This window comes from Hirundo rustica, chromosome 7 (genome assembly GCF_015227805.2).
Source record: "Hirundo rustica isolate bHirRus1 chromosome 7, bHirRus1.pri.v3, whole genome shotgun sequence".
Lineage (NCBI taxonomy): Eukaryota > Metazoa > Chordata > Aves > Passeriformes > Hirundinidae > Hirundo > Hirundo rustica.
The window spans coordinates 25,738,135-25,757,235 of record NC_053456.1 but is presented as its reverse complement, the minus strand read 5'-3'; the positions used below and the strand labels follow the sequence as shown (position 1 = coordinate 25,757,235).

At 38.1% G+C, this 19,101-nt stretch overlaps 1 protein-coding gene across 2 annotated transcripts in view; it reads right to left on the bottom strand.

Moving 5' to 3' along the window:
* The window catches only part of ADAM23 (ADAM metallopeptidase domain 23), a 105,922-nt gene extending 88,162 nt beyond the window's left edge, over window positions 1-17,760 (bottom strand). Inside the window, exons 1-7 of one of the 2 annotated variants that reach the window (XM_040070080.2) lie at window positions 17,714-17,760; window positions 15,493-15,599; window positions 14,845-14,896; window positions 14,226-14,277; window positions 13,560-13,656; window positions 12,580-12,707; window positions 6,748-9,542 (exon numbers count right to left, since the gene is read on the bottom strand). In XM_040070080.2, coding sequence (XP_039926014.1) covers window positions 6,748-9,542; window positions 12,580-12,707; window positions 13,560-13,656; window positions 14,226-14,277; window positions 14,845-14,896; window positions 15,493-15,594 — 3,226 coding nt within the window. In that variant the 5' untranslated portion in view covers window positions 15,595-15,599; window positions 17,714-17,760. Of the gene's footprint in view, window positions 1-6,747; window positions 9,543-12,579; window positions 12,708-13,559; window positions 13,657-14,225; window positions 14,278-14,844; window positions 14,897-15,492; window positions 15,600-15,718; window positions 15,810-17,713 lie in introns of those variants that run through there. The other variant, XM_040070079.2, reaches the window with a different exon arrangement.
* Window positions 17,761-19,101: the final 1,341 nt, after the last annotated feature.

Genomic DNA, 19,101 nt, shown 5'->3' with positions numbered 1-19,101 from the left:
ACAATTTGCTAGAACAGATCAAAAAATTAAAGCACCAGACACATTTAGTAATCCATAAAATAACTGCCACCAAAAAGTCAGTATATGTTCATTTTTAATTATATGCAGATTGCATCTAATGTCAATAAAATGAGAAGTGTTTCTATCATCATTTGGGCAACTCATCATTAGACCTGAATTTTAACAGAACACCTCTGGCATGTGGAGAAATCTGCTAGTAGCCATGTACTGCCTTACAGCTTTTCTCTTTAGCTTTCAAAAGGATGTACATGCACAATCTTTCTTATAAACATCATGCACAATCTTTCTTATAAACATTTCTCCCCTCTTACCAGTGGCTGAAAGTATGAAACAAGTAGCAGTAAAGAGAAGTATCATCCCTGCAAATTAAGCAAATAAAAGTAATGTACCAGAAGAATGAGTGATAGACTCAGAGCTGCACCACTACAGGAGGAGATGGATTTTGAAAGCTGTTTGCCAAGTTCAGACAAAATAAACACTAAAAAAACCAAAAGAACCCCCCCAGCTGAAATTAATCGATCTAGTTCCAATCTAAAATACATATTTAAGTCTTATGCATCACTTTTACCTCTCTCTTGATCTTAAAATTTCAGTGTAATAAAAAGCAAGTCTTACACACGCCTTGCATCTACAAGGGATGGAACAGGTATGCCAAAGACTCTGCCTTCAGCTTCTCTGTTCATTCTTACTGCACAATCTCCAGGCCAGCACAGTATTTAAGCTCTTTGCACGAGCTAGCAAAGGTGCATTTTGATTCTGCAACTTTTTTGCAGTAATAACTGCAAATAACTCAGTAAGCTATAACCAACATTTTCAGATGCACCAGTGCCAACATTAATGCAGTATGACACAGCAAATATGAGAAACTGACCAGGTTTAAAATATTGAAGTACAATTATATTTGAGGATGTGTGATACTGAAAAACCTGTTTATGAATCCCAGTATTTGGGAAAAGCTGTTTAAGAGTAGAACACTGACAAAAACGAACCTAGTTTAGAAATGCTGAAACTGTTAAATCACAAACTGCAATAATGATGTGTCATATATTTCATAAGAAATGCTTCTGCACTCCAAGAAGATAATTATGACTTCCAAAACCATCAGAACACAATAATTATAACACTAATTACTCCAGGGAATCCCAAGCCAACTAAAACTATGCTATTAATTCCATCATAACTCCCAAACATACCAATTCGGAGTGGATCTCCCTTATACACTCTATAAGCATATTGTTAATTGCTTTTATTTCCCATGAAAGAGCAATCACCTGACTTAAACTTTGGTTATAGTATCATGTTTGTAACTCCATGTTTAGATGGTTGAACGATTATTCCTTTTGTTAATCATTATTTGATAGCACAGTATTAACTTCATTCAGCCAACTACACAATACATGGCTATTTTCAAGTATGGACTGAAAATTGCAAAGCGTGTCCTGAAATTTTAAGACTTACTTTAGCCTCAGGAAACCACATGCCTCTGCCTCTAAGCCACTTACTGTTCTGGCACATCTGCGTGCATTGCTCCTGCAAAAGATCACACTGGTTTAGACAGGCACTGCTACAAACAGCAACTTACTACCAAATTTATAGAACAAGGCATTATACTGCTCAAGGCATTCCAGTAATCTGTTTACCATACTCTTAAAAGTATTGTTGCACAGAGTTTTGAAGAGAGCTCTGCCTGCATTAATTTGGTCTATGATTACAGAGGCCAAATTGTTTTGCATAAAGTAGAAAGCTGCTTAAGACTATAATACTTCCAGCCCCTGCCCTCAAATAGTACGTGCACATTCTCAAAGAACTCTTACTGAGTAAGCTCTTCAGGGATCTGGCTTGCCATGTGGTTGGGGCTTCTTGATTTCATGCTGCCAAAATGAAGTTAGACATTTTAAATGTATCTGTCATCTTTTCAATGCCATCCTAGGGTGTCATTGCGTCAGCTGGCACAGAACAGGATGAATCTTGGCTTCACTGAATCAAGATATCACACCATTGTGAGCAGTTGTTTAAATTACAACTGTCTGCCTTCATAGTAGTAGCTTATTCCATAGCATGCTGTGGTGTTCTTTCCACAACAAATTACAGCAAATAGCTTTGAGGTAAATTCCACTTCAAGAATAAAGAAACTCCAAAAGTACATATTCAGTCTTTATTTTATTAAAACAAGATTTGTTCTGCTAAAGGAATGAATTAATTTATAACTGCAAAACAAACAAGGAACAAAACCTTTGCTTCTGGGCATGCTCAGAACTATGCTATTACAAATTTTTCTGAAAAATATTATCAGGAATGCTGTAATTCAGCAGATAGAACATTAACGGCAAAACCTCAGTGATTTTAGTTACATTAGTGAGAGAGATACATTTTACTTTTCCTATTTGTCCCCAAAACACCAAAAGCTGTAAAACTTCTATTTTCAGTATGCATTCAGATTACTTTGTTCTCAGGCAGAGTGACCCTAAGGGAAAAAGAAAGGAAGACCAGCAAAGGAATTAACAATCATCATCCCACTCCTGTTCCACACTATTCAGTGAAGTAAAGCAGACTCCCAAGCACAGGAGCACCTGTGCCACCCTGCCCTCTGCACTTCAGACTAGAACATCTTCTGTCACCTGTCACCGATTTACTTCCAAACAGAACATACTGCCCTGAAATTTAGCTCTATACAACATAAAAAAAAAAAAAAAAAAGAAATCCAAATACATGACTGAGAAAAACAATAGAAACAATAAATCTGAAATAAAATTAAGAGAAGATACAGAGAAAGAACATCAAGCAACAGCACTGGATGAGTCTGTAGTATCGCTGCATCCTTACAAGACCACATTGTGCCAAACGGCCACAGGCAGAAGAGACAGAGAAGCAGATAAAAAATTACAACATCAAGCAAAATTATTGCAAAATACATTATCAATAATAAGAACATGAAACACACAAAACACATCCTCATCTGGGCACAAATTTAGCATTAAACTGAAAGACAACTTCAGATGAAGCCATATAGGCTCCTTATAAACAGAAATACCTCATTTATCTGAGTCCCAGAGAGAACATTGGATACAAACCTGTCTCAAAGAACAAGTGAGCAAAAAATCCTATCAGAAAATTAACTGAAGAACGGTGAGGTGCAAAATATCTAAAGTTTGGGGGGACTGCTGTTTTATGTTTGGTTAGCACCTGACACAGTATGACTGGGTCACACTCATGGTTCACAATACTAGTCAATAATAAAAATCTATCTGCTTAGAATAAGATTGTTTTGAAACGTTGAACAAGTATTTTAAGTGGGGAGAGACTTTTTAAAAATTATGAAATGTGTAATAAAACCTACAAACTTACAGGTCAAAATTGCATTTGTATTGAAAAAGACATGGTAACATTCTTCTCAACTATTAAAGAAGGTACTGGTTTCTAACTGCTGCCAATTTAATTCAAAAAGCGTGACTTTATTCCTCTCTACTCCAGCTCTTATCTCGCTTCTCTACATTAAGACACGCAAACATACTGACAAAACATCTTTGTCCACTACCATTAAAAGAATCCGGTCCCCCTCTGAAAAAAAAACAAACAACCAAAAAACAAAAACACCACAAAAGGAAAAAAGAAACACAAACAAAAATAGAAACAAGAAATAGCACCCAAACCCAAGCAACCTGCCTACCAATTTTGGAGTGAAAGTATTTCAGTTCTCAAGTTTGCCATTTGTTAGCTTTCACAATCACATTTTGAAGTGTCGGCCACACGGCTCATGAAACAAAGTTCTATTCCATAAGGGCAGAACTTGTATTACTTACCTAACAGGAAAGTGCTTGCCTATTTCTCAAGACCCCAGAATTTTCTCCTTCTTGCACATGATATTGAGTATCTCTGCAATATTTTGTTTTGCAAATATGTTCATCATTCTCTTTCCAAAGCAGCTTCTGCATTTACTTCTCATATCACAGTCTCTCCTCTTTTTTCTGGTGGTCATTGAGCATGCACAGAAGAGGTTTCTGAACACCCAGAAGTGAGGCACAGATTCACATCCAAGCCTACAGTAAACCTTATTTGGACAATGTCAACCACCGAAATGTTTCCAGACTTGTACCTCAAGTCTTATTCTTCTAATAAATTCTTACATTTCATACTTTTTTTTTCATTTTTCTTTTTTTTTTTTTAAGGAAAATATATAGCTGCTTACACTTTTATTTAAATATAACCTTTTTCTTCTAAAAACCTCACTCTGATAAGAGGGACTGTTATCAAAACAATACAAAAAAAGACATTACAGTCTAAAAATATTAGTCATTTTATAGTCCTCAACACATTTTTATTACTCAGGATTTCAAGGAAAAGTTATGCACCGGAGTAAGTAATGTACAATGAATGAGTATGGAGAACAGTATTTTGACTCTAAACAAATACACACTAGTGTTTTTAAAGTACAATGTGCATTAAAATTTATTCACACAAAATAATTCATGCTCTTCACGTGTGAAATACTGTGAAAAATAAAATGGAAGAAGTTAGATAGGAAAACATCCTTGTATCATAAAAATATGTTAAAATGGGACTTATCTATAGTTAAAGCTTTGCTTTAAAACAAACTATTTAAAAATCTTCTTTTGCATTATCTAAAAATCAGCCTTTCTATAAAAACCATTCCTTTAAAACTCTGCTTTAAAAACATCAGTTTTATATTAGACAAAATATTAAATTATACAGGCACGATTAGTTGAGGGCTATAAGAATTTATATTATAGCCCTTCATTTTCCAGTGACTTGCAATACAGTCATAAGAGTCTGTGTCTACTGACAACCACAGGAAAATTCATCCATAGAAATCAACTTTTATATAAAAAAATAAATTAAAACAAAACAAATTTAAAAAAATCTGCCAGACCATATTTGACTTGTAAAGGAATTTACTTTCCAACTGACATATGCCCATCTTTTATTTATCTTGGGAAACATGCATACACATTAAAAAGATCCCCCAAATATTCTCTGAACATGTGGTTTATGATGACAGCTTTTGTATTTCCTTCAGATATTGTATATTAAAATAAACCATTTTCAAGTCCACCTTTATCTCAGTCCAAATCTGTGACACTTGACACTTCAGAAAGAAGTGAATGAAGAATCAAGAACGATTTTGTTTTCTGAGGGGAAAATGCACAGATATGTTCAATGCCAGAGACAGCTGGGTCTGGTCTTTTCCATGTTTTTCTGCTATTCTGAAAAATGTATTGTACCAATATAGAATTTATTAAGACCTTCAAGGTAAAATAGATTATATAATATATCAAATTGAAGATTTGGAGACCAAAGCCTGGGTTCTGATGATGTTTAACTACATGCTTAATTTGCTATAAATGAACCATTAATCTTGGGTTTTAAAGCATAGAAACATCCCTAAGATTGGCTTTATTTCTCCTAACGATTATAAATAAACTGTCATCATATCAACTATTAAAAAAAGAAAGAAAATTAAGCTAAAATACCTTGGGTTTGCGTTTTTTTGCCATAAAACCATAGTAGATTGAACATCAGTGGCCAAACATCTCTATGGAATATAATTTTAATTCAACCAGGTTAAAAATTCAAAAATTTTACCCAATATTTGAACTCTAATAAATTTAGATGGATGCTCTGTTAGGCTTATTTAAATATTTAACTGAAAGTTTAGAAAGTAAGTTTGAACTCAAGTCCATAAAAATTTAACCAAGACTACACCAAATAAAGTCAGAAAAACATAGAACCCCAAACTCAAGACTGACATTCTAAAACAACTTACTGCTATTTGTTTGCATTATAACTTTTCCATCCCCCTCACTAAGGAATGTGAAATTCACCTAGAAACTTAATCAATAAGCTATTAAAAAAAAACCCCAAAAAACCCTCCCAAACCTAACCCTGTATTTCTTTTATAGAATTCGAATTTTCACTTCAGCCACCACCATTTGAACAGTACCCTAAGGAGACATATTTCCTTACCAGCATGGACCATTATTGCTTGATGAGAGTCCACAGTGACTCAGAGTCCAAAAAAAAAAAAAAAAAAAGCTTTGGACATGGTTTCAGGAACAAAGAAGTCAATACAAAAAAGTGTAAAATTATATTTCATTTCAAGAAAGCACTGAATTGATCTGAATTGTATCATACTGCATTGATTTTAATGCCATTCCACAGGCAAGTATATATTATGTGTTGAAGAAAGTGCACATATACACAAACACAAAATACATACACAGAATTCAGCCCCAATTGATGTATCTTCATTAAATTTCTAGCATAGCAATTGAGCCATCTTCTGCATTTTAGAATTATGTGAAAAAATTAAATAGGCACAATTAATTAACACAGCTTCTAAATTACCTTATTACAGTGCACTGTTACGCACTGATAATACCATAATAACAATATGATACCATTCAAGGTCATTTCGCTGATGTACAGGTGAAGACTAGTAAATACGATTCTAAGTGCTTTTAAACCAAATCCACAACTTCTGCAGCTTTACACAGTAGAACAGTGCAATACATTGTGTCCCCATATTCCAGGAACAAAAGCTGAGTTTACAGTTGTATTTGTTTCACATTAGACCGGCTTTGCGCTTTCTGGAACTCTAGCACTTCAACTGCGTTGTCTATGACCTCCTTTTTTTCCCCTTCCTTCTTCCAGGTGCTGGCTATAAAAAAAAAAGAAAAAAAAAAAGTTCTTTTGGTAGCTAGCTCTCACCTGGTAGAACAAGACAGTTTCGAAGTAATGGTACAGCAGAAGTTCTTCTGGAGGGCCGTTTCACAGTGCCAGGATGACCCCGATCTCCACTTACTTCCCAGCTCCTGACTTTAGAGGAAGGTTGCTCTGGTTTCTTGGGGAAAGATTCTGATGTGACTTTCTGCCTTTTTTCAGGAATCCCTGTTACAACTGTTGAGTTCAGAAAGGCCCTTTTTGGTTTCCTCCTCACCTTTAATTTTTTAGCATCAGGCTTTTCTTTCTTAGGGTGCTTTCCCACTGTAGTTTTCCTTGTCTGGCACCTATGGATGGAGAAAGCAGATTTCTGGGCACAAGGCTGAAGCTGTCTTCTCATTCCCTCTTTCTGCTGTTTTTTAGTTCTGGACGTTTGTTTGCCTGTGGTTACTCTGTTTCCTCTCCTCCCAATAGTACACTTGACAGACTTAGATCCTGCAGTCTTTCTGGGAAACACTGGTTCTTTATTAGTGCCTTCTTTTCTCTTCCATATTGCTTTTGGAGTCTCCCTCTCTAACCACTCACTCCTGATGGAGGTCAGAGGAGTTTTGGTAATTCTATTAAATGGAATTAATCTATAATCTGCTTCTATCACAGAGTTCAAAGGTGAAATGATTAGGTGTTTAAAAGAGTTCTCAGATACAAGACAATCTGTTCTTTCTGTGGAAACAGAAGGTCCATCTGCCTTTTGACTTGAGGCTGCATCATTCCTTTTATCTCGATCTGGCAGGAAAGATGCTGAAGAAGAGCTACAGAAGTCTGACCAATTGAGTGACTTTGATGGCGTGCTTTCTCTCTGTACATCAGCTAGTTTCTTCATGTTTGCATCACAGCTAAGACTTTTGAAAAGCTGTCGAACATGAGAGGGCTTTTTGGCCTTTTCTCCAACTGTACACTTTGGAGGCGTTTTCAGAATTCGATTTGTCAGTGGGTCATAATACTTGAGAGAACACTGTTTGTATTTATACCTTACAGAGTCCTTGCTATCTGTGGAGTGATGATTTTTCCTCATTTTGGGAATATCTATAGGTTTACCTTTGCACTGTTTTACCTCTGGACACGAGAGTACGTACACCACTGTCTTGGGCTGCACAGGACTCATGATCTTGCTATAGGACTCTGGAAGTTTAAGGGCACATAGTCTAGTTTTCATGTTTGGAGTTTTTTCATTCTCCAGCCATGAAACGCTTGCTTTCTGATCAGCTGGATCAGATTCTCTTCTAGACATTTTCCTTTTTGCTACAGGGTAGTTCAGCAGACTTGTTTGGGTGCCATGGCTGACTTTAACCACCTGACACCTTGAAGCCAGGCGCCATGTCCTTTTCCTAGGCGTTTTTACAATTTTTGGGTTGCATAGTGTATCTGAGGCTAAAGATGGGTTATCAAAATCCGAGCCACCACTTAAAGCATCATTAAATTCTGGCAATGCTTTAACTGGTGCATCTTCTGTTCTATTACCCTCAATAATATTGATCCTTTTTTCATCCTTCTGCTTTTTTTTCTTCATTCTCTTCCCTGTACATTTGGCTGAGGATTCACTGTTAAAGTAGCAGCGAAAACGACCTTCCCTGAAATCACGCACGAGTTCTTCAATTTTTATATCGTCTTCGTACATTATCTGAGACCAAGTTTTTCCCACAAAAGAAGGAGGCACGTGAGGCAGGGCTGGAAGAACTGGTTCTTCTGTGTGAACTATGACATCTTTTTTTACTGCTTCTATTTTCTCTAATGACTCAGTTTTTAAAACAGAAGAGAGCTGTGTTCCATAGTCTTTATCTTGCAAACATACCTGGACCTCTTTCAGGAATTCTATATCTTTTATAGCTGCCTTGGGTAAATCTGTTCCTACCTGTATTGGTGCATCACAGTCAAAACTCATTTCAGAGCCCTCTAAATTAGTATGGTCCAGAAGCGATGAGAAAGGTACACTGGGATTATTCTCCTCTTTGAAATAAATTTCTTCAGATGTAGTTTCATGGCAGTATTTCAAAATTACATCTTCAATAGTTTCATCCACTGAACTTTCATCACCTCTGTCTGTCTTCATGTTTTTGCATCTTGCTAGTTGTGGGGATGTCCCAAGATCTAGGGAGCTGCTGACACCCACAGTATCCCTGAGCTGGAGATCAGACACCAAAGTTTCATCCTGAGTTCGTAAACTATCTCGCTTTGAGAGAGATTGACCTGAGGTAATAAAGGAAGAAGTGCTGTGGCTGCACGTAGGATTCTGATGAGAAACTGAAGGGCGTTTTGGGTGAAGCAGCGCTGGAGTAGGATTCAAACGTGGGTTCAATAATACATCACTACTGCAGACCTCCATTGCTCTTTCATCACATCCACTACGCAGAAACAGATCTGATGATGCCAAATCCCTAACGCTTTTTCCTGTTTTAGGATAAACAGTGGAACTGTGGCTTGTAGGACTGAGAGAAAACTGCTGAGGTATAGGGCTCACAGCTGTAAACTGACCTTCATGGCTATGATTTGCAATTCGAGCATTTTTCAGAGTTATCCATTTCTTATCGCTACAAATGCCAGTGGACTGCTGGGATATTCCTGAAACACGTTCCTGGCCTCTTGGAAGTTTTTGAACAAAGGGGTTTTTTGTGCCCTCACGAGACAGGCATGGAACAGAAGAGCTTATTTTACTAATGGACTCTTGGTCTTTGCTGGAAATCTCCTGTTTCTCACTGTTCCTCTTTTTCTGCATCTCTTCCGAGGACGGGCAAGAAATTCTAGGAGCCTCCAGAGTGATGGGGAGTGGCATGTCATCATAGGTTGGTCTAAAGGGGAGGGGAGAAAAAACAGCTCATGTAAATACTGATTCCAAACAACAGCAGTGTGGGGGGGTTTTAAAAGTAATTACCTAGACTGCATCATTTCTGAACAGACTGAAATTCCTGTTTATGCTACTCCAGCAGAGATACTCAATTTTTTAAAATTATGGAGGGGGAAATGCTCCACAAAGCTAAAGATAACAGTTTGGGCATTAGTCTATCACCCTCTTTATGCAATCTTCAATTAAGAACGGCCAAACATAGGGTGCAATAATTTTATAAATACAAAGCAGGAAAAGTAGAGATACTTCCTTTGTTTGAAGTGGTAAGCCTATAAAGAGGTGATTTCACTGATCTTACTATCATTACTTAAAATCGAGTTTTGTAGAGAAACAGAACATAATAATAATGACAAGTATAAAACCATTGTTGAGTATAAATGCCCTTTTCCCCACAAAACATGGCTGCCTGATAGGAATTCTGCACATGAGGCCAAGGAATTCCACGTTTACTGTTTCTCACAGACATACCACAGCTTCTGACTCACCCCTCTAAGAAGCCAAGGATTGTTCAGCCTTGCTGTGACAACAGATTTTTATATATTCTGTAACTGGCAGATCTGTCTTATTTAAGAGTGCCTCAAACACAAGAGTTTGTGTCTTCCAGAATTAACACAGCTGACAGATATGGACTATTTTTCCCATGCAACACAGGAACCCATAAGACTTCAATGTGTAGCAGACAAGCAAATCCAATGAAAACAGTTTTTAAAATACATAAGCATAACTGAAGAAGAGAATATTGTGTTTCACACAAAAATCATAACCAGACCTTGTGAGACCCAAATGGATGCTTACTTTAATACATAGCAAACATCAGCTAACAGAAGTATTGTGAAAAAATTTTACAGTACAGTAATTTTCTTGGTGATATAACTAAGATTACATACAGGTAAGGGATATAGGACTGATTAAGCAAGAGTCATCTCATATTATGAAATGTTAAAAAAGAACTATTACTACACAAACGCAAAGTAATCAAACGCATCAGATGATCAAACAATGACTATCATCTGAACTGCTGCTTTGCCCTTGCATGAATTCTTGGTCACCTAAGCTCTGAAACAGGACCTAAAGGGAATGCCAGATGCAACATAAATAATCTTTTTACTTCCTGATTTCAGAGTTCTTCCATCTTTGTGTGAAACATCTTTGCATTCTGGCATCTGGACATTGCCCAAAGACTGAATATAAAACTAAATAGATTTTCATATGGAGAAACTATAGCAAACTCCTAGGTCTCTAGCTCAGTTAACAGCCTACATGCTGTTCTCAAAAATTACTTTCAAGCAATTGTCCCTGGGGGAAGAGAACAGAACTACAGTTTCATATAGTTAGGAACTTCTGACCGTTTTGCTACAAATCACCCCCTTAAGGGGAATGAAGATTTACTTTCTAAAATGCTCAATACTATTACTTTAGGTAAAAAACTTACATGCCAAGAGTTTGGAGGAAGGAATGATTTGGTGGATTGTGGGCGTTTGGTTTTGTTTCGTTTTTTTACTGTGGGAGAACAACAATATCCTTTGAAATTCAGTACAAGGCAAAGCTCTGATGAATTTTTCCTTTTTCCACATAACTACTAGATATACTGGTTCTGTAAAACAAATCAAGTCTTACAAATATTTCCATAATCTTTTAAAATGACACGTAAAGATCTCTTGTGTGATTTCAGCTAAATAGTAAAACCAGGTATTTTAAAGAACTGAGTGTATTAAATCCAAGTATTTTAACACAAGAAAGAAGAGAATCAAAATCTTACCTCAGGTGTCAGTTAAGACCACGACTTTTTTTTTCAGAGCAGGACCACAACATAAGTCTATTCATGCTTTCTTTTCCATCTTTGCTTTTCTTCCTCCAAACTCTGTCTAGATTTGGGGTTACTCTTCCCCCTTCTTCCTCCAACTTAAGCTAGATTTTGTACATTATTTTTCTCATTCTATTCCTTCTTTCAACAACTTATAGGAACATGGGTAGATTGTTTTTCCACGTTAATGGGTTTCAGTCACCAAAGGAACAACCTTGTATTAACAACACCTCAAGAGAAGGCTTTCTTAAAGTGAAAGCTGTATTTCCCATGGCAAAAAATGGTGAATGTTCTCAAGATAGTGTGATTAAATCTAATTGTTTAAAAATGGGAGGACAATTTATTTACTTGTAGTGATGTGTACATCATGTCCTGGGCTAGTTTTGCACAGATGTGCATATTAGCTAATCTTGTCACATCCCTGACAATACCAATGAGTTCCTTCAGACAAAATAGCTTTCTGCTTGTTTGTCAGACATACAGCAGAGTTGTATACTGAGAAACACTGTACTGTACTGGGATCAAACTGGGATTTTTGTCTGCCTTTGAAAACATAACAAATGACATTTAATTGATTTTCCTTCATCTATAGAGAAAAATTTATCACACTGACCCTCTTATCACTCTTGAAACACGCACATGATAAATAAAGAGAGCACTTTTCACAATCTGAGCATTAATGAATTGGCCAATTAATGTAATTCAAGTATTAATTGAACATGTGAACATGCAAGGATAATGAAAAAGTAAACATGTAAATACTTACCTGACATAATCAACAAACCAAAACCACGGACTCTTTCAAAAAATACGTAAAATATACTGCTAAATATATATATGGACCAGAATTATAATATTTAGAATAAAACATATAAAGCTCAAATTTTAAGAATTTGTAAATGCATGTGAGATTGTACAGTCTGCCCTTTTAAGTGCTGACCTATATATTCCTTCTTTTTTCAGGTCTTCACATTTAAATGCTATCGGTAGTGTTGTTTCACATCTGTAAGTAGTGAAGTTTATTTATTTATCTTCATATAAACAGCAATTGTCTTCATTAAGCAAGTTTCACCTCAAATGAGCCAAATTTACGGCTCAGCAGTAGAACAAAAATAGGAATTCATAACACATGCATTCCAGTAACACATATTAAAAAAAAAAGCCCTCTGTCTTATACCTGCTGTCATGGTATCTGTGGGGATGATGCTGCAGAACATCTTGCAGGAAACGTTCCATCAAGCTACTCGTACCCATACGATTCCTGCAGTATGTTGTAAAATGCCTGTGCTGGGAGCTGAAAATATGCTGGTGAAAGACAAAACAGATGATCAGTACAATGCTACTGCTGACACCACACAGGCCTATCCCTAAAACCTCCTTCCAAGGTTAAACATTACACCATTGGTATAAAAATATTTAAATAAAAAATCTTCTTTTACTATTTTAAAATCTTAATTGAGATTTTTATGTATGCTTAGGCAGTCTCAAATAATACTAAAATTAATTGAAATATCTTTCTGAGTCAGAACTTAAATTAGGGATTCTGGTAGCTGCTGACAAATCTCTTCTAACTACTACAAAATACTCTCACAAATCTCACAGCTGTTCACAAGTCTCTTAACCAGAACAAATACTATAAATGTATCTATAAATTACTTATAATATTCTTGAACTTCCTATGAGCAAACATCCTATAATTCAGTCTAACCAACAAGAATTTTCTTAAGTGCAGAAGATTAAAAAGGCTTCTACTTTCTAATTAAAAAAGTCTGTAAAACAGGAGACTGCCAAAAGAACTGAAAATGGTTGATCAAACATCTCCAGCCTTGATATCTAACATACTACTATAACCCTAATACTTTAAAATGCATATAGATCTCGAGATTAAAGACACAAAAAACACCACAATGGATGCAATGCAGAGCCGTGTGGCACTTTGGAAAAGTGGAATGCAGCAGCCATGCCACTCCACCAGCATCTTTTACAACAGGTAACAAATAAGCAACGCATCTTCTCAGGGCACATATTGTGCAGCTCACAAACTGCTTATTTCTCACTCGGTATCGGTTGTTTGGTGAAAACACTGATATTTATAAGCAGATAATGCTTTAGGTACTCCTTGCTATCTGCCTCCAAATGATGCAGAAGCTGTCTCACCTGTTCCAGATTACTGTAGTGTACATGGCAACAGTTGCAGTATCCTTGTCTGTTTTGCACACCAGATACTCCAGGCCGAGGATGTTCTTGTCCTCTTCTGTGTAAACCGAAAGAAGCAGCTAATATTATCAAGACATGTTGGGTTGTTTATTCCATGTCCTTAGCACAGAAATTATAAATATCTATCTTACTACGGAGATGGGAGAAAACTTGCAAGATAAAAGTTTCTATTTTAGAATTGTAATGGTAAGTGGGACAATGTATTTTAAAGCATTCTCAAGCAAATTTCACTGAAGAAATTTTTCCTTAAATGCAGAACAAAGGACAACTGCTTGAAGGTACAGTTAGCTGAAATCTGAAAATAATTGCCTCTAATGAAAAAGGCAGACTCATCTTTTCATTCTGTTAGTATTTTGAAATAAAAGGAAAAAAGACCAAAACCACCTGACACCCACACAGTAGTTTTGGGACTACAACGTGCCTTCCCCACAGTTTTTAAGAGTACATGGGTATAAGATACAAAGGACCTCCAATCATACTCTCAATCCATATTGTGTCACTGTCATTTATTACACAAGGTAACAGACGGGGCTGAAAAGAAGATTCTTCCCATCTTACTTTGGTAAGCAGAAAGCTGGATGCCAGTTAGATCATCACCTAACTTACCTGCTACTGCTGTCCTGCTGTGGAGAGCCCTCAACACCATGTCTTTGGATACCTACAGAAAAACGAAAACAACAGTCAAGAAATAAACCAACCAAACACACACGTACAAAACAAAACCCAAAGAGTATCAAGGAGATGGAGAGTTTTACCTGAGCTAGCTACTTCTCCTACATTGCATTCATCAAAACTACAATTTTAAAGGAAGTTATCAGGTTTAGTAAGTTCAAAAAAGCATGAAGAGATCCTTTTGTCTGCAAAGTTCATCCAACAACTTAATAAAATAAACATTTACTCTTTCATAGCTGAGGTGATTGAGTTTTTCTACTGATTTGTCTGGGTTCAAGACTAGGCAATCTGCCTTGGTACTGCAACATCCATGATCACTGAGATAAAATGCGAAGTGTCTCAAACAGCTTACAATAGGACAAGAAAATTACACCTACATGGAAACTTTGTGGATGATTCAGAAGTCATTCCTTCCATCTAAGTTTCATAATGAAATTTAAGAAATCAAAGTATGCAACTGAACTACAAGGTGAACTAATGCTTCTATTGATAGTTATTACATTTTAAAATGTAACAGCAACAAAAACTACTTTGAACTTATTCAACTTCTTACCTTGTGCTGAAGAAGCAGAAGCTTCATCAGATCGTTTGACTCTCTCAAACATCTGTAAGTAAAAAATTTTTAAAGTCAGTCCATCCTCATACTGTATCCTGAAGCTCCTCCTCCAGTCCAAGCTACAAGCTCTTTAGAAGCTCTAAACTGTTTCAGCTGTAGACCAATACTTGATTTAAATGAAGGTGCATTCTAAAAAGAAACTTCTGCTTTACTAGGTTACCCTAATATTACATTTAACAATATTGTTTTAGGCTGTAATAGAAGGGGCTAACTTTTAATTAATGAAATCAAATACTAATAAGCACAGCCCACACTCTGTTAGGTTATTAAGCAATAACGTTGTCAAATTAATTTAATTGCTTAATTTCCTAAGTTGCCTTAACAATTAAGACAAGATATGTGTAAGAAAACCCATATGAGACCTACACCACAAAAAAAAAAGTAATTATCTAGGCCGGAAAACTAATCCTTATTACTCAAAAGATCTGCAAATCAATTCTGAATCTCACGATTTTTAATAAAGATATTACTGCAGCAACAAGCAGTAACGTGCTTTAGGGTGTCCAAACATAGAGGACTTCCAGGTGTCACACAGGCCCTTTACACTATGGAAGGCAAGCATTAAATCAGCTTTGTAGTACCTACCTTAGAGTCACCAACCTTCCTCATCCACCAAAGCTGACTCCAGACTAGCAAGCAATAAATGTCAAACAGGAGGCCATTTGCAGTGCAGGACACTTCTCTCATCCCATCTGGCAACATGGAAGTTTAAGAGCCTTTTAAAATAACATTAATAATGCATGTTTTCCATGCCCTAAGGCATGTAAATCTTTCTGCACCATTCTGCAAACAATTGAACAAATGGATATACCTTTTTGAAGTCTGCAGCACATCTTTTTTAATATGGAAGCAATTTTGACAGTCTTTCCTACATAAATGTTAACCATTCCTTCTGGAATAACTTTATGTCTTCTTTCTTCCTCATGGGCCCTGTGTACTGAACATTGTTGTCATTTCCCAGACTATGCACTGCTCATGATAAAATACCTGGGCTCTTATAGCAGTTATGGTCAGAAGGAATATCTTAAGAGCTCAACTTTAAACACTCCCCCTTGCCCCCCAAAACAAAACAATCCACCAAAACACCAAATTCCTCTGACTCGCCATAGTCTTGCAATTTATGTAATAATATTAAAAAACCAAAATAAACAAGAAACCTCAGCTGCTCCTATACGCCTTTTCATCTGGCAGCTGAGAAAAGCTTTTTTTTGATAGATCGACTGATCTCAGTCACCCTGCTCTATTTCCTGTACACTGCCAGGACCCGAAAAAAAGTGAAGGAAAAACACAGAAAACTATCCCTCATGAGTGATGCTTTATGTAAAATAACTTGTTCTACCTGCTTGAAGTCAACTTCCTGCTATTTTAAGTTTTACTGTACACATACAATCTTATGATAAACCTAAAAGTGTGGCAAGAATGTAGCAACCACAGAGGAGGCAGGGACAGCAGCTCCACAGCCAGCAGGGGACACCACAACCCTTCGTCCCCATCCACTGCCCCAAAAGGAGATTAAAGCACCTCGACACACCAATGTTCAGTGTCATCTCAAAGATGCTAAGCAGAGGTAACTGCAGTAGGTTGGAGGATTGAGGAAGACTTATTGTCTTAGAGAAAACCCTATTTTCTTTACATCAGTGTTTTGAAAAACCACTAGCATACAGGACAGGGAAATAAGTCTGAACTCAAACTATATACAGCTTGCTTACCATCTGAAGTCAAGCTTAACCCACAAGCTAATAATATTAAGGAAATCTGTTATGTAGATGCCTTATTTATGTTGCCAAAATATGGATGGCCTGAGATGCTTACTTTTTTCAAAAAAGGGACCACAGCTATAAATCCAAAAAGGATTTTTCAGATGTCCAAGGAAAGACCACATAATTCTGCCTTAGTTAAGATATTTACAGCAGCAACTATCTTAAACTGTTGGATTAAGAGTAAATAATATCTGTTCAAGATTAATCTTAAACGTTTTACAACCAAAAAAATCCTTTAAATTGTAACAAATGTGTAAACAACCAGTTACATAAAGAAATATTTGATTTTGTAAAATTCTAACCAAGCTATTTTAGCAGCTGTCTCTAAAACCAAGGCTTTGTTTTGGCTTAATTGAATTACTCTGTGTACAGCAGATAGAGAATGAAAAGCTTCAATTGTATTTAACAACACAACCAAAAGGCACAAAACGTACACATTAAAAAAAAACCTTAAAAATAATTTTTAAAAAAACAGTGGTACATTCTGATAGTATCTGGGTGTCAAACCTATCAGATAAACTCTCCAGACAGCGTCACTCTTACACCGCAACAAATAAAAAGAGTGAAAAGGCAGTAAAAACTGCTCCTCGAAAAATACCTTTGCCACCCCTTCACCTGAGAGCAACTGTGCTGGGCAGGCAGAGGGAGAAGAAGAGGGGAAACTCTCCCCTAAACAGAGGGACTTGCCTTCCCACAGCACTACCACAAACAGGCAGGCGGCAGCTCCTCTCAGGAGCGGCGTCTGCCCCGTGGCCTCACCGCAAGGCGCGGGTCCCGTCCCGGCCTCACCAAGCCCGCGGTGCCCGCCTCGCCTCGCCTCACCTCGCCCCGTCTCCCGCCGGGCCCCGCCGCCCGGGGCGGAGCCGGAGGAGCTGGAGGAGCCGCAGGGCCGGCGGGCAGCCGAGGGACCCGGGCCGGCTGTGCCCGCGGGAGCTCCGCCCGCCCCGCAGGAGGCGGCACTCGCCGCCCGCCGCTGAGGGGACGCTGAGGCGGCCGCGCGCTCCTAATTCCCCGCTCCTAATTCCCCGCTCCCAGCGATGTCTCACCTCCATCATTCCCCGTTCGCTCTTCAGTGCCGCGCTGGGGTCAAGGGACGCCATCCTCTGCTTCCTGCTCCGGGTCGGCGGGCCGGGCCCCGCGAAGGGAGTGGCGGGAGCTGCAGTTCCCGGGCCGCCGCTCCCGGCCCGGCCCGGCTCGGGCGCCTGCGTCCCTCAGCGCCGCGCTCCGCCGCCCGGATCCCGTCCCGTGTTCGCCGTGCGGGGCGGGCTGTGGGGAGCTGGCTCAGCGCGGCTCGCACGGAGCCCCAAAGCCTCGCTTCCTGCAGCCCAGGCGCTGGAAAACTGCTCCAGAACACCTCGGGGTGGCGTCTTTTTGTCAGCCCCGGCCCGCTGGTTTTGGTTACAGAAAAGTAACCTGTTAGCTAAGTTTCATTTCAACAACTGTACTGGTCATTTTCTCCTTCGAAACACATTATTTCATGTACTTGAGAGCAGGCTAAAAGGTTTACTTTTTAATTTTTTTTTCCCCCCGACCATTAAAAGCAGCTTGCTTTACATGGTGTGGCTTGTTCGAATAGGTTTTATCAGAACGTTAAAATCTGATTTTATCAGAGTTAATGCTAGAGCTGCTTCTCTTATAAGTGGGCTTAGGAATGTGACCTTACCTCAAGTTCTCTTAATTTCAGTTACAGGGTTCTGAACGTTTATCTCGTCTCCTGTGGGAAACCAGCCATTGCATTTTTCTCTCATTATGCTGAAGCAGCAGGGTATTTTAAGCAATCCAGGCAGACACAAAGTCAACACAACACCCTTAATGTGTGAAGACAGGTGCAGATACAGGCTTGGATTGTGCAATGGAGGGAAAACAATCTTGAATGGCCTGTAACACGGAAAATTTAAAGAGGTTGCTGTAAAAAGGCACTGCTGTGTGGCTATGTGATTATGAAAGCATAGCTGAGAAATGTCCACCCACGCTGAGCAAGTAATTCAACACGAATTTCAGATGACAGAAGAGTAGGAGAAGGCCTCTCTTTAGGAGAGGCTGAATTTAGTTGCTGTTGGATTCTTTTGATACATGCATACCTATGAATATATCTTTCTTGCTGAAAAATAAATACTTATTACAAAACAAAAGTTGCCTGATGGTGTTTTGTTGCCTAGTATGATACACAGCTTGGGAAAAATGGAGCTTTCAGCTGAGAGGATTTGCACGCATGGAAGGCTCGGGCACGTGCCCAAATTACTGCACGTCGGCAGAGCTTCATTGTTCAAACATGTGGCAAACACATACATAGACATGTTATCTTAGGCTAAAATAGTTCACTTTTATGATGGTTTATGGCAGGATTAACGAGTTACTGTGGTTTAGCTAACTCCGTAGCTTGTTGAAACAAAGGAAGCTTGGTTACATAGCTGAGGCGCTGAGGCACTGAAGT